A 14,216-nucleotide genomic window follows, 5' to 3' on the forward strand; every position below is an offset into this window, starting at 1 on the left:
GTGGAGTCCAGACATGATATCGAAATTTTTTTAAAAACTGCAGATGCTGGAAATCTAAAATAAAAATAGGCAATGCTGGAAATACTCAGCAGATCAGGCTGCATCTGTGGGAAGAGAAACAGAGATAATTTTTCAGGTTGAAGACCCTTTGTCATTACCTTAGCCCACAAGGACATTTATTTTCCTTCTTAGAGAGTCCCTCTGGATTGAAGGTAACTTGCTTCCACACACCTTGGTTTCTGAGGTGACCGAGGAAGTCAATGTGGGAACTGCAGACTCTTCTGCGGATAGGACAGGTGGAATCTAACAAGTAGGCATGTGGATAGTGTGAGAGGTTTTCTGCTCATTCCACTGCTTATGCACGGGCTTGACATTTTCAATACCATTGCCAATGCTCCTACTCCAGTTGGAGGGGTCATGAGCCAGAGATTCCCAGAGGTTTGTGGGGATGTTGCAAAGGAGACTTTGAGCATATGCTTGAACCTTTTCCTCTGTCTACCGAGTAATCACTTTGTGTGACAGAGCAAACTGGTATGCAAACATCATGCCCTGCCAAGCGTAAATGGAATCTATGCTGGGGTGCTGAACCAGGAGAGGACACTGACATTGGTTCACTTATCCTTCCAGTGAACTTGGAGGATTTTGCAGAAATAGCATTGGTGGTATCTTTCCATTGCCTTGAGGTATCTACTGTAGATAACCCAGATCTCAAATATAGAGGGGCAAGGGATCACCGTTGCCCAGTAGATCATGTGTTTTCAACTAGTTGTAAAATTCCAACTGCTGCCCCGGTTAAGATCAGTTGTAGGAAACTTACAGTGCAGATAGTATGTACAATGTAACTCAATGTGGATCCCAATCTATCCTGCAACCTTCTAATATTTACAGCTCAGCTTCTCACTATGCAATCCTAATAATGTCTATTTAGAATGAAAATCCAATCCATAATACTAGCAAACCAGTGCATGCTTAAAATTCAATCCTTCACGGTCGTTTGAGGCTGACTAATTAAGTATTGAATTTTCTGTAATGATATAAAGTTAACTAGAAAGGCAAGGTGCAGAATTTGATTTTATTTTCACTTACCCTCCCAGCTATCCATTATGTTTCTCCCTAGTGCTCTGGGCTATGCATAATCTATGACCAAATGGCTAGGAGTACATCCTCTCAGATTTTGAGTAATGCTGCTATTTTTCCATATATGTGCAACAGCAGTTGAGTAATGACTAACTTGCCAACTTCCTTTTTCACAACAATATACCTAATACCCATGAGTTCAAAGTGCACCCCTCATGGGTTCGATAAGTTTAAGCAGTGAGTAACTGGAAGCAGACTGTGAAAGTAGATTCGTAGTCTGCACACCACAAACTAATCTGAGACCAGGAGCAGCTTTGTGTTCCTGAGATACACAAGTGGGAAATAAATTGGACATTCTGCTCTACATTGCTTTATTCCTGAATGTCAGACGAATATTGTTGAGCTGGAATGATATTACTTTGCAATTAAATAGCTACTAGATACCCGAATAGATACCATTGCACCATGATACCCATGGTGTCAGAGGGGAAAATATTCGACACTGTGAGTGGGCAGGTTGGGAAGTGGGCAGAGTGTTAAATGCACTAAAAGCAACAACCCGCCAACCGTTGTACTTAACCTGAGCAGGCCAGGCTGTGTCCAAAGCAAGTTTGTGATTCTGTTGTGGTAATTGCTCTTTAAGAACAATATTAGTTGCAGTCTGGGAGCTTAATTCAGTGCACTCATGCTTCTCAAGGCCACTGGATCTCACCTGATAAACCAAAGTGAAAGGATTGGATGAGGGTTGAAGAGTTCAATATGGCAATGAGTATTGCAGCATCACAGCCACTTTCCTGAGTGACCTTGTGAAAGGATCTGTGTAACAAACTTTGGAGAAAGCTTTATTATAATACAAGTTATGTTTGTGAACTTTGCTGTTTTGTTTCCAACTCTGAAAGTGCCAACTTATTGATTACACTTTGTAGGTCTTCACAGCTAAATCGTCAGGGATGCTCCTCATATTGTGAGGCTGGATGACCGAGAGGAGGACCAGAATCAGTAACACTGGGAAATTTAGGAACAGCACAGGTTGGTCCCCACAAGAATGCAGCAGCTTGGGAGAGGGACAATCATCAGAGTGCCCAAACTGTTAAAGTTTCTTTAAAATGTTTGACCTTCAGTGTCTGTGCAGGCTTTGTATCATGTCCGTGCTGTCAGATAGTTTCACCATATTGGAAAAAGACCTTTTGCCTGCTGGAATTGGTGACCAAGCTTTCCCAGTGGCTGTCAAAATGACTACCATCCTCAAGTTTTGCCTCATGATCCTTCCAGAATTCTGCTGGAGATACTTTCAGGATCTTGCAGTCAAACCAATTGTATTAGCTTTTCTTGTGGGGACTGGGAGAGGGGTGCAGTCAGAATGAGTTGATGCTGGGGTTTATAGCTCTAGTTGGCTTCCCCCAGGTGCAGAGTGTAATTGTCAACATGCATATGACAACTGAAACACCTCCAGATCAACCAGGAATGTTTATAATCTGGAAGGGTTTCCACTCCATCAAGGAGCAGCTGATTCTTGTGCAGATGCACACAAAATTCCTGGGCTGTTGCAATGGTGCTTTTGTCTTGTGCAGTCAACCATCTCTGATCCCTTCACTTCTTCAAGATGCTAACTTCTTGGCAATAAGGGATACTCCTTTAATACCCCATGAAGAACCCAACTGATGAAGGCCAGGAACAGTACAACCAAAGGAAACCAAAACAAGAAACTCTACTGAATAGACCATGAGCATACTGTGTTTCAATTTGCGGTGTTGAATTGGAGACACCTTGGAGGTGCACAAACCCTGAGGAGTGTTGGTCTCCTCCACCCTGAACAATTTTGCAGAGAAGCAGGATTTGAAAAGGCACAAACCAGGAAGGACAGAGCTGCTTTGAAGAAGGAGAAAGAGAAGGTACAGGAAATGCAAGAAGAGAAATAAACTATTTTGCCTGGGATGCTGTTATCGAGAGATTTACTTAGGCTCAATCAAATCATCCATCTCAAATCTTCCAAACCCACTTTTTATTCCCATCTTTCAATAAAACAAACCAATCCTGCAACTAACCACGTATTACTTCCTTGGACTCCAATACTTGCCATCAATCAATGTCTCACATATTCCACAAATTTAAAAGCCACTTGTTGGGCACCAATTAAAATTGTGCACAAGGAGGTTCCATCAACAAATATGCAAGTCCATAGAACTGAGACTTTAACTTTATGTAAAAGATGGCTGAATGCTCCATTCAGGTGGGTATGTTTTTCTATGGATGAAGACATTTTCAGGGACAGTTGCAATACCATGGCTCATTTTACCTCAATCTCTCTGCAAGCATACTGAGTGTAGTGGGCCATCTCCCAGTGCATCACACATTCTTTGCTACTCCTCCAAAAGTACCCCATTAATTGACAGGGCTCAAGGTCCAGCACCTCGATCCAGCAGAGCAGATATTGGAGACCTAGTGCCTCTCCTCAATATCATGCTGATGCTAGATCTCAGGTCTGCTTTCCCATCCAAATCCCAAACACTCAAATTCTCCTACTGTCCGAAGAATCTTAGTCTTGAATGTACTTAGTGACCTGGGTAGGGAATTCCAAAGATTTATAAAGCCCTGATTAACTATTTCTTTTCACATCTCAGTCCTAAATGGCAGGCCCCCTACTCAATGATGTTTAATTCTATATGTCTATATTCTCCAGCTTGATGGGATAGGCTCTCAGAATTTTCTGTGTCTCAATGAGATTGATTTTCGTTTTTCTAAATTCCTCTCTCCTTTGATGAATTTTAAACCTCTGAAGTTGGCAAGACTTACCTGTCTTGTCATATAGGTAGACAAGGAGTCTGCTTTTTGAGCACTCCTAAACTCAAAGTGTACTGGTCCAAAGAGTTATGGTCACTTGTTGGTATTTTTGTCATATTTAAGCCACACATGGTGCATCAATAGTTTTGCTACTTGAGAACAATTTCTCCAGAGGATGCTCAAGAATAAGTGAAAGTGTTATTTCCTTCTTGATTTGTAGAGTTCAAAGGAATCATAAGAGAGGTGAATTATTGGTCAATTTTGTCAGCATGGGCACCAGTTGACTTTTGTGCTGCTAAACTACAGAGGGAAAATATCCATGTGATTCTTATCCCAGATCCCAATAAGGATGGTTGTGGTGGTTGGAGATCTATCATCTCAGCCACAATCCATCTTGCATCTCTGCAGGAGGTCCTCTGGGTAGTGTCCGAGGTCCAACCATCTTCAGCAGTTCATCAATGTCCATCCTTCAGTCATGAGGTCAGGAGGGATGTTCAATGATGACTGCACAATGTTCAGCACCATTTGTGACTCCTCAGATAATGAAGCAGTCTGTATCCAAATGCAGCAAGACCTGGACAATGTCCAGGCCTGGGCTGATAGGTGGCAAGTAACATTAGTGCTGTAGAAACGCCAGACAATGATATTCAACAAGAGAAAATCCAGCTATCACTCCCTGACATTCAGTGGCTTTACCATCACTGAATCCTCCAGTATCACTATCCTGGGGGTTACCAATGACTAGAAACTGAACTGGAGTTGCCATATACACAATATGGCTACAAGAACAGGTCAGAGGCTAGGAATCCTGCAGCAACCAACTCACCTTCTGACTCCCCAAATTCTGTCCACCATCCACAAGGCTCAAGTCAGGAGTGTGATTGAATACTGCCTACTTGCTTGGATGAGTGCAGCTTCAACACTCAAGAAGCCTGACAACATACAGGACATAGCAGCCCAATTGATAGGCACCCCATCCACAACCATTCACTCACTCAGCCACCGACGCACAGTAGCAACAGTTTGTATCCTCTACAGGATGCAGTGCAGCAACTCACCAAGACTCCTTAGAAAGCAGCCTCCAAATCCACAACCTCTACCAGCTGGAAGGACAAGGGCAGCAAACGCATGGGAACACCACCAACTGGGAGTTGCCCTCTAAGCCACACACCTGATGTGGAAACATATTGCCGTTCCTTCACTGTTGCTGGGCCAAAATCCTGGAACTCCTCTGACAGCATTGTGGGTATACACATACCTCAAAGACTGCAACAGTTGAAAAAGGCAGCTCACCACCTCCTTCACAAGGATAACTAGAGATGGGCAATTAAATGATGGCTCAGCCTGCAGAGCTCACATCCCATGAATGAATAAGAAAAAGATTCCAAGTAACCTGTCCAACCTGTCTGTTTAAAGTGAAAACCAAGGTTCTATGTTGATTGTGGTCCCACGATTCCAGGTTTTGTAGGTCAGAGCCTGCAAAACGCAATTTTTCCAAGGGCTATAAGAGCTCACTAGCTGAACATGAAAGAAAAACTAATTCCAGCTTCTGCATGTTTCATGCCTCCGGGTTCCCCAGAATTGCTCCACCAGCCCCTCCTGCTCTCTGTCACACTGGGCTCCACCTGCCAACAGACACTGCAGAAGTAAGCGTTATACTGACAAACTGTAGCAAAGCCACATGTGGTATCTGCAATTCCACGGCAAACCATAAATAAAACCTTAAGCCAGAGGTCAAAGTAAACTCGTATGAGCTGATTCTGTGTACCGGTAAGAAAGTGGTCGAACTTATGTCTGTGATATGACTATATCGGTAAGAAATTTACAACACTGCACCAGTAAAAAAAATGAAGTTACTCTCACCCCTTTCTTAACATGAAAATGGTTCAGGCATTCTGACTGTGAGCCTGGGCAGGACCCACTGCAGCATTACCACTCACACCCACTTTCAGACTGAAGTAAAAGGCTCCCCCAGTGTGAAATGAATTTTTGCTCTATTTCAAGGGTGTAAGGATTTAGATTTTGCTCCAACAGATATGTTGACTGATAGCATAGTCTTATCCAGTCAATTTATGACCATAATTACAACTTAAAATTGGCAAATTTAGGCAGACCTCATCCAGGCAGCTCCAAGAGGTTAGGCTTCTTTGACTTCATTGCTCCTCCTAGACTAAATGCACAACACCTTGTAACTTTACTCTTCCCAACCTCAGTCTATTGAAATCCAGACCCAAAGGCCAGTAGATAATTTACCTCCTTATTTTCCAAGATTCTAAAATGATGGAAGTCCTTATCAGAAAGGCAGCTTTCACTTAATTGCTTCACAATTAAACCTTTTCCATCCTTGCCAATGAAATGTGGAACACTTGTTCAACTGCTTCTATTACATCCTTCTGCTTTCCTAACAAACCAAACCTCCACAGAGCCCTCAATCCCCCACATTCCACCCTAACCCAACCCAGAACTGCATTGCAAATAGTCCCTTGGGCCTGTGAACGTCCTCACCTAATTTTCCTTTATATACAGTTCTTCATTGCCTAATCTCTCTTACCTCCTCTCTTGTCCCCACTGATTTCACCTTGACTCATCTTCTGCTTCCTTGACCCCGTTTCCATTAAAATATTGACTATTCAATTAACCTTCCTGGCACCAATGTCAACTGAATTTCTTAGAACTGTTTATGTTAAAAGTATGTTGCTTCAGTTCCATGGCCTTTGTCCTTTAGTTTCTCAGCAAAGAAATATTCAGCTAAATTCCTTTCTTGACTCTCACTTTCTGAATCTTCTTTTCTGTTGCTTCTTTACTTGTGGTGTAACACTCACAGGTTTCCACCTCTGTAGCCTTTAACACAGGTGCCCACATTATTGTTAACAAAAACACTTAGCACAATGCTGCACCCGACCAGCTTCCTGCTGGAGTGGAGCTAATTTACAGGAATAATGTGAAAATCTGTTCAATCTATGGTTCCGACACTTCAGAACCAAGGTCACCTGAATTTCAGCATTCAGGCTGCATGGGGCAGGCACGGTAGTGTAGCAGTTAGCATAATGCTTTTACAGCACCAGCAACTCGGGTCCAATTCCCACCACTGTCTGTAAGGAGTTTGTACGTTCTCCCCATGACTGCGTGGCTTTCCTCCGGGTGCCCCAGTTTCCTCCCATATTCCAAGACGTATGGGTTAGGAAGTTGTGGGCATGCAATGTTGGCACCAGAAGCGTGGTGACACTTACGGGCTGCCCCCAGAACATTCTACGCAAAGATGCATTTCACGGTGTGTTTCAATGTACATGTGACTAATAAAGACATCTTATATGCAGAAAACAAATGCATATGTGTGCATTTGGAGGCCAAGCTACAAGTTATTCTTGACTCATTCGCTGAAGAATACGAGAGGATGGACCTTTCTTTTAACATCTAATACAGAGGTCTTTCACCAACCTGCCCTCCAATAATAATGATTAAGGGTGAGACTCTGGAAAATATGGACCACTTCTCACAGAGAACATAGAACAATACATCACAGGAACAGAGTGCTCGGCCCACCATGTCTGCATCAACCATGATACCAATCTAAACCAATTAATGATTCTGAGGGTCCTGCCATTTTCTGTATACTTTTCTCTTGTATTTGACCTCCCAAAATGGATCACACCAAGATCAATCTCTCAGCAATAGCATATATGAAAGAAAAATTAACCATCACCTTAATGTGCCAGCACAGCCTTTGGCCAACTGAGTAAAAGAGCGTTTGAAGATTAAGGTCTCAAACCTATCACAAATCTCATCATCTACTGGGCTGCAGTGATCCCTGCCCTCATATATGCTTCTGAGGTTTGGACTACCTACAGCAGGCACCTCAAGACACAGGGAAGATACTATCAGATGTCTCTGTAAAATCCTCCAGATCCACTGGAAGGTTGAGCAAACTATTGTCAGTGTCCTTTCCCAGGCCAACAATTCCAACATTGAGGTCCTAATTACACTTAGTCATCTCTGCTGGGCAGGCCAATATGTTTGCATGCCAGAATGTCTATTCACAAAACAAGCACTCTCTTCAAGATTACCAAGTGGACAAAATAAATGATTCAAGGATGTTTGGAGAGTATCCTGAGAAAATGCAATATCCTCATCGACTACTAAGAATCCTTGATCCATGACTGCTCAAAGTGAAGAAGGAGTATTTAGGATGTCTTTATGAATCTTGAGTCCATGCACAGGAGCACATTGAAGCCTGATGTAAATGGCAGAAGGATTACACCATTTCACAAGCTACCCTTCCTCCCTCCCTGTCAGGCATCCCCATCTATGGAACAACCTATGCTTCCTGTAGTGGCTTCAACAGTCACTTCAGAACACACAGAACTAGAGTGGAAGCAAGTTACCATCAATCCCCATGGGCTGCAAAAAAAAAAGATGAAACAGGCATTACAAAACATTGGTACCTGAAAGGACAGATGGAGGAAAAGCACAGGGTGGGAGGAAAAACAAATTGGCAATGTGAATCTGAAGCAGTGAGAGCATATGCAATAATTACTCCTGTCGTGAGATGCTTTGAAGTATAAATAGTGTGAAATAGAAGATAAAAGATTCTAATGAAATACCATTTCTAATGAAGAACCTGAAATTCAATTCCATCACTTGCTTATGAATGTTATTATTCTGCTGTTTTTCAATCAGCTTTTTGAACCCTACCAAAGGGATGTCATAGCTAAACCTGTCCTCATCTAACTTGTACACAGAGTTTTCATGACTGGACAACAAGCATGGGCAAAAACCTCATTGTTCTTTTCCACTTTTTATCCTATTGAAAGCATTTTTGTAGCTAAATTATTGTGCCAGCGAACATTAACAAATACAGCAATGACCAGGCATTGAAACACTGCCCTTCTAACATTTGCAGCTCTGTTCTACTTTTACCATCTCACCTGTGTGGGAAGCGATGTTGTTGTTTGATCCAGGACTAGTTCATCAACCTTTACTTAATAGTGTTCGGAAAAGATAACTTTGGTTAGGTAGTTATTAGACTCTTTGAATCCAGAGAAGCCCCAAGTATTCAGTAACCATTTATTATTATATTTTATGACTCAGTTTTCAAAGGTCTTCTTGCTTTGAAAGGCCTAATCATTACATCATTTTCTTAGATTTATTTTATCGAATAATCTCTTCCACACCAGAGAAGCAACATCTGAATGCTTTGGAAGGCTGTTGTGTATTTCTCCAATCAATGTAAGTGCATCCTACAAAAGAAAACAAATGGAAAAGCAAAATTGATGTAAACTTACAAAGCATGAAAATGTAATACAGGTCAGCCAGTATAAATATAAAGAAAGGAAACGTTATGACATTTCAGCTGTACACCTTTCATTTGAACTTAGACCAAGACAAAAACAGATATTCCAATAAGGTTTGAAAGGTAGTTTGTCCAAATAATAAAATTCTAATCCCTCAACCTTTATTTCTGATACAGAGGTATATCCAAAATATTAAAGCCTGTCACAGAAATATATAGACATCATACCTGTTTTAAACCCATAAAGTACACTGGAGTCCCTAAAATGCTGAAGGCTTCACATATTCTACTCCAGGACAAACCAACTTACAGTACTTATTGGTAAAGACATCCAATTGTCTCCTCACTATCCAACTCTCTCCCTTCCCAGAGTCATCTTATGTCCTGGTTGTGTCTCTGAAGCCACAGCTGGCATCAATATTATACAAATGAGACTGACCAATTTTGCGAGGTCTTGCTCTCATCCCCATCAGACAACTATAACGTGTATTCTTCCAGGGTTGCACCACAATTTCAGGATACTTTCTTTACATGTGTTGATTGAACTGTTGCCTTATTCCAGAAAAAACAACCACGTTCTGCTTACAAATGATGCAAAGGCAAGAACTTAAAGATACATAAACCTTCGTTCTGTTGAATGAAAGCAAGCAGTTCTTCTGATGGGAGGACGAATGGAGCAGTTGGCTTCTGCTGTTGAAATTACATCCCTTGGGCCTCATGCAGCTTATGAGACCGGACCAAAGAGCTCATCAGAATGGCTAGGTCAGTGTAATCTACCACTCACACCTTTCTGTGCTTTGCCACCTTGCAAAATTCTAGTCCCTTGGGATCATCAACAATGAAGGAAGGGATGAAATTTCTAGTACTGGCAAATGATGAACCCATGATTTGCTATTGTTTCATATTTATTTGTTGTGGATTTTGCCTGCAATGCCATCATTTATTGGCCATCTCTAATTGCCCCTGAACTGAAGAGGAAATCGAGCGTCAATCACATCAGCAGGTCTGGAGCCACCTATAGGCCAGTCAAAGTAATGATGCTGGTTTTCTTCTCCAGATGCACATCAGTGAACCTGATGGGTTTTCCCAACAATCCTGTAGTTTCGTACTTCCTATTATTGACTAGATTTATTTAATTATTTGAATTTCAGTTCCCCATATGGTGTGGTGGGATTTGGATTCACGTCCATGGATCAATGGTCTAGAAGTCCAGTAACCAAACAGCAATGATGAAATAATTTTAGTTAAATTGCAGCCAGCAGGCTCAAATTACAGAATGCCAAGAACCCTAGGATGGAATTTAGCATTATAGCCTTTTGGCTGTGGTGAAGGTGGGATGCATGTCCCTCCACTCAGTGACAATTTTCACTTAATTAAAAGAAAGTACAGACACTAATTTATGGACATGCAGAGGCAAGGACAGTTCTGCTGTGTAGGTACTGTTGGATAAGCATCTGAAGAACCTGGCCTCAAACCTTTGGCTTCCCCAACCATCCCCTCTTGAACCAAAGCTGAGGGAATTTCAGGGAGAAAATGGTGGAAGTAGCAGACCCAATAACATTGAAAACAAAAGTTAAAGTCATTGGCAAGAAAAAAAAGAAAATTCCTTAAAATCAACAGAGAAATCACAGTTTTATATGTCATCAAAATAAGGAAAATAATTTCTACTTTGGTGGGCAATTGCAGGCTGGCTGTTGGGGACTGGGGCAGTGGGGGTTGGAGGTGGGCAGCACATTTTTCTGGTATGAGGAGTTGGGAGTGTTGAAGCAGACCTCAATTCACACCAGATGTGGTGTGAATTTTCATTCTTGTCTGACTTTGTAGCCATTTCTAGAAACTGTGAGCAGCAATTTTATAAGGGAGGGAACATGGTATGGGTACTAGGGAGACAGAAATGACAGAAAATGTGACACATTATCTCACCGCATCCTGACCGCTTCATGTCCATATAACCACTTTAAACAACTGGGTCTTTGCTACAACTAATAGAAATGTAGTCAGTCTTGCAGATGTCACCCAAGTAAGATTTTACTGCAGAAGGATGTGGGTCAGAAATTACAGAACAAATTGGATGGACTATCTCAGTGGGCAGTTGAAATTTAACACAGACAGTTGTACAGCACTGCGCATAGAAATATAAAAACACAATGACACATGCTCTTTGTTGCTTTTGAAATAATTGAGGATGACTTTGGAAAAATCCAGGAATCTTAGCATTTTCAGGGCTAAACAATTCAATCCAAAGCAGACCATCAAACTAATAAATGATGAAATATGCAGCCAAAACTATAGAATGCAAGCCAGAGGAAGTTGTGATTAGATTGTACCTTGACTACTACATCCAATTCAGAACACTTAGACAAAATTGAATCATTCAGGCACCAGATAGCTGTACAGAAAAAACACGGCTGCTCCTTTGTTTTAGATGTCTGAGTTAAGAGGTAATGACTTTGGCTTTACAATGTGGAAAGATGATATTTCAAAGATAATTTGTGAGAATTATATGAATTGGTTAAAGAACATAAAATGTACATTTGATTAGGAGTGGGATTCAAATGAGCAAAATGCAAATTTTGGATTAATTTTCTGAAATTCAACTTTAAACAAACTGCAATTAATATATGAGACAGTGTGCGAGAAAACCTTCAAATCTCATAAGAACCAATTATGTGTAGACATAAAGAATGTTAGGACTGAGTGGATGAAATAAGATGGTTGAAGTGTCCGATATTTCTATACCTATTTTGCTTTCCTCTGAAATTGTGATGGCAAATGGAGGGCTCAAGAATGAAGGACTTTTGCTATCTTTTTCTGATCACTCATTTTATTTTTTTCATTTACAGGAGATAGGCATTACTGGCAAGGCCAGCATTTATTTCCCATCCCTAACTGCCCTTGAAAAAGTGGTGGTGATTCACGTTCATGAACCACTGCAGTACTTCTGATAAAGGTACTTCAGAATGTTGATTTTTATTATATAGAACCAGTGAAGTCGAAGGGGTGGTGATATATATTCACATCAGGATAGTGAGTAACTTGGAGGGGAAGCCGGAGATGGTGGTATTTCTGTAATCTGTTGCTCTTATCCTTTTTGTAGGCAAAATGTGTAGGTTTTGTGGAGTATTGTTGGATTAACCTTGGGAAGTAACTAAAATGGATGTGCTAGGTGGTACAGATTACAGCCAGTAGTATGGGGAATGAAGACTTAGGATACTGGATGGGATGTAAATCAAATGGGCAGCTTTGGACTGGATGGTTTGATTTTATTGAGAGTTGTTGAGGCTGCATTTATGAGGCTCTAGGGACCAGGACAAAATCTTGACCTGAATCACAAAACATTAGCAGGTAGATTCAACAAGTAGTTAGTAAGGCAAATGGGATGTTGGCCTTTATTACAAAGGGGTTGGGGTTTAAGAATAGAGATATCTTGTTACTTTTGTACAGGGTGTTGGTGAGGCCACACCTAAAATGCTGTGCACAATTTTGGTCCCCTTACTGAAAAAAAGAATATGGTAGCACTGGAGGCAGTCCAAAGGAGTTTCACCAGGCTAATTCCTGAATGAGAGGGCTGTCCCATCTAAAGATGCTAGACAGTTTGGAGTTTAGAAGAACGAGGGGTGACCTTATTCAAACATACAAGATCCTAAGGGAGCTTGACGGGGTAGATGTTGAGATGTTTTCACTTGTGGGAAAGTCACAAACAAGGGGAGATAGCAACAAACTAAAAGGGCTAGTCATTTAAAACAGATGTATGGAAACTTCTTCCCTCAAATGGTGGTGAATCTCTGGAATTCTCTGCCCCCAAGGGCTGTGGAAGCCAGATCATTAGATATATTTAAGGTGGAGACAGATAAATATTTGAAAGATCAAGAAATTGTGGGTCAAGAGGAACTGGCACAGAAGAGGAGTTGTGGCCAGCATAGATCAGCCATGTTCACACTAAATTATGGGGCAGGTTTAAGGGGCTGAGTGGCACACTCCTGCCCCTCTTTTCTTGTGTTCTTGTGGATCAAACTTGGGACTTTCTGATTTGTATAGCTCAGGTACACTACATTTACCATGTGGACTATGGAAGGAAGAAAATTGTTCTTAGAAATTGATGAGAATATGAAAGAAAGCAAGCAAGATACTTTGCAAAATTAAAGCTGTGTACCTTGGTATAAATGTGTTCTTCTATTTTCTCTTGCATAGAAGCTTCTTCCAATTGTATCTTCTTGATACGGAGGAAATTGTGTTCTGCCAGTTTACTGATCTTTTTCAAGCAGGCAGCACATCTAGAGGGTTGGTGCACATTTGTTTGAACAACCTAAGATCAAAATAATAGAAAAAAATGGCAACCATGCACAAATGCCAAGATCTTCTACCTCTTCTCCCTTTACGATGTGCATTTTTACTGAGTCACTGTTCCACAAGCACTGCTGAACTTCTAACTATACAGACACGTACAGATTAGTGAGCAAGGGCAGTCAGTAAACTATTCAACCACCAAAAGGTATTGCTAACTGACTGTCCATATGTGTATACCTTCCAGCAGGTCCCAATAGATAAATTGGTAAATTGGTTTATTATTGTCACATGTACCGAGGTACAGTGAAAAACTTTCATTTGCATGCCATCCATACAGATCATTTCGTCACATCAGTACAAGGAAAAAGCAATAACAAAATGTAGAATAAAGTGCAGCTAGATAACAATTAGAAGTGGAAAATCTTGGTTGATTATCTTTCATCTCACTGCTGCTCCCTTACAAGTTTTTCAATTGATTTGTGTTATAAACATGGTCCAAAGAGAAAATGTGCATGTGGAAGGGGAGAATCTGAATAGATATCCATCAAACCCTATAATCTAGATAATATGCTATGTGATAGTGATATGAAAATTAAATTGTTGAGCTGAAATTAGTTAATGGGCATGGAAGCAAATCACCTGGCCCAACAAGCCAGCATCTCTGTTTTAGATCAGCCCATGAGCACTTGCTGAGGTGAAGTTACAACCCATTTAAGTTAACTAAGATATCATGTCTCTAAGACGCAATATCCCAGTTAACTTAAATGGGTTATAACCAGTT

The 14,216-nt window shown here is 41.1% G+C and overlaps 1 protein-coding gene across 2 annotated transcripts in view; it reads right to left on the reverse strand.

Annotated features, from left to right (window-relative positions):
• Positions 1-8,948: 8,948 nt before the first annotated feature.
• The window catches only part of LOC127573161 (uncharacterized protein C8orf48-like), a 36,058-nt gene continuing 30,790 nt past the window's right edge, over positions 8,949-14,216 (reverse strand). For both annotated transcript variants that reach the window (XM_052021120.1, XM_052021119.1), the window contains exons 5-6: positions 13,302-13,454; positions 8,949-9,095 (exon numbers count right to left, since the gene is read on the reverse strand). In XM_052021120.1, the coding sequence (XP_051877080.1) occupies positions 8,988-9,095; positions 13,302-13,454 (261 nt within the window). In that variant the 3' untranslated portion in view covers positions 8,949-8,987. The remainder of the gene's footprint in view (positions 9,096-13,301; positions 13,455-14,216) is intronic.

Source organism: Pristis pectinata, chromosome 8 (genome assembly GCF_009764475.1).
Source record: "Pristis pectinata isolate sPriPec2 chromosome 8, sPriPec2.1.pri, whole genome shotgun sequence".
Lineage (NCBI taxonomy): Eukaryota > Metazoa > Chordata > Chondrichthyes > Rhinopristiformes > Pristidae > Pristis > Pristis pectinata.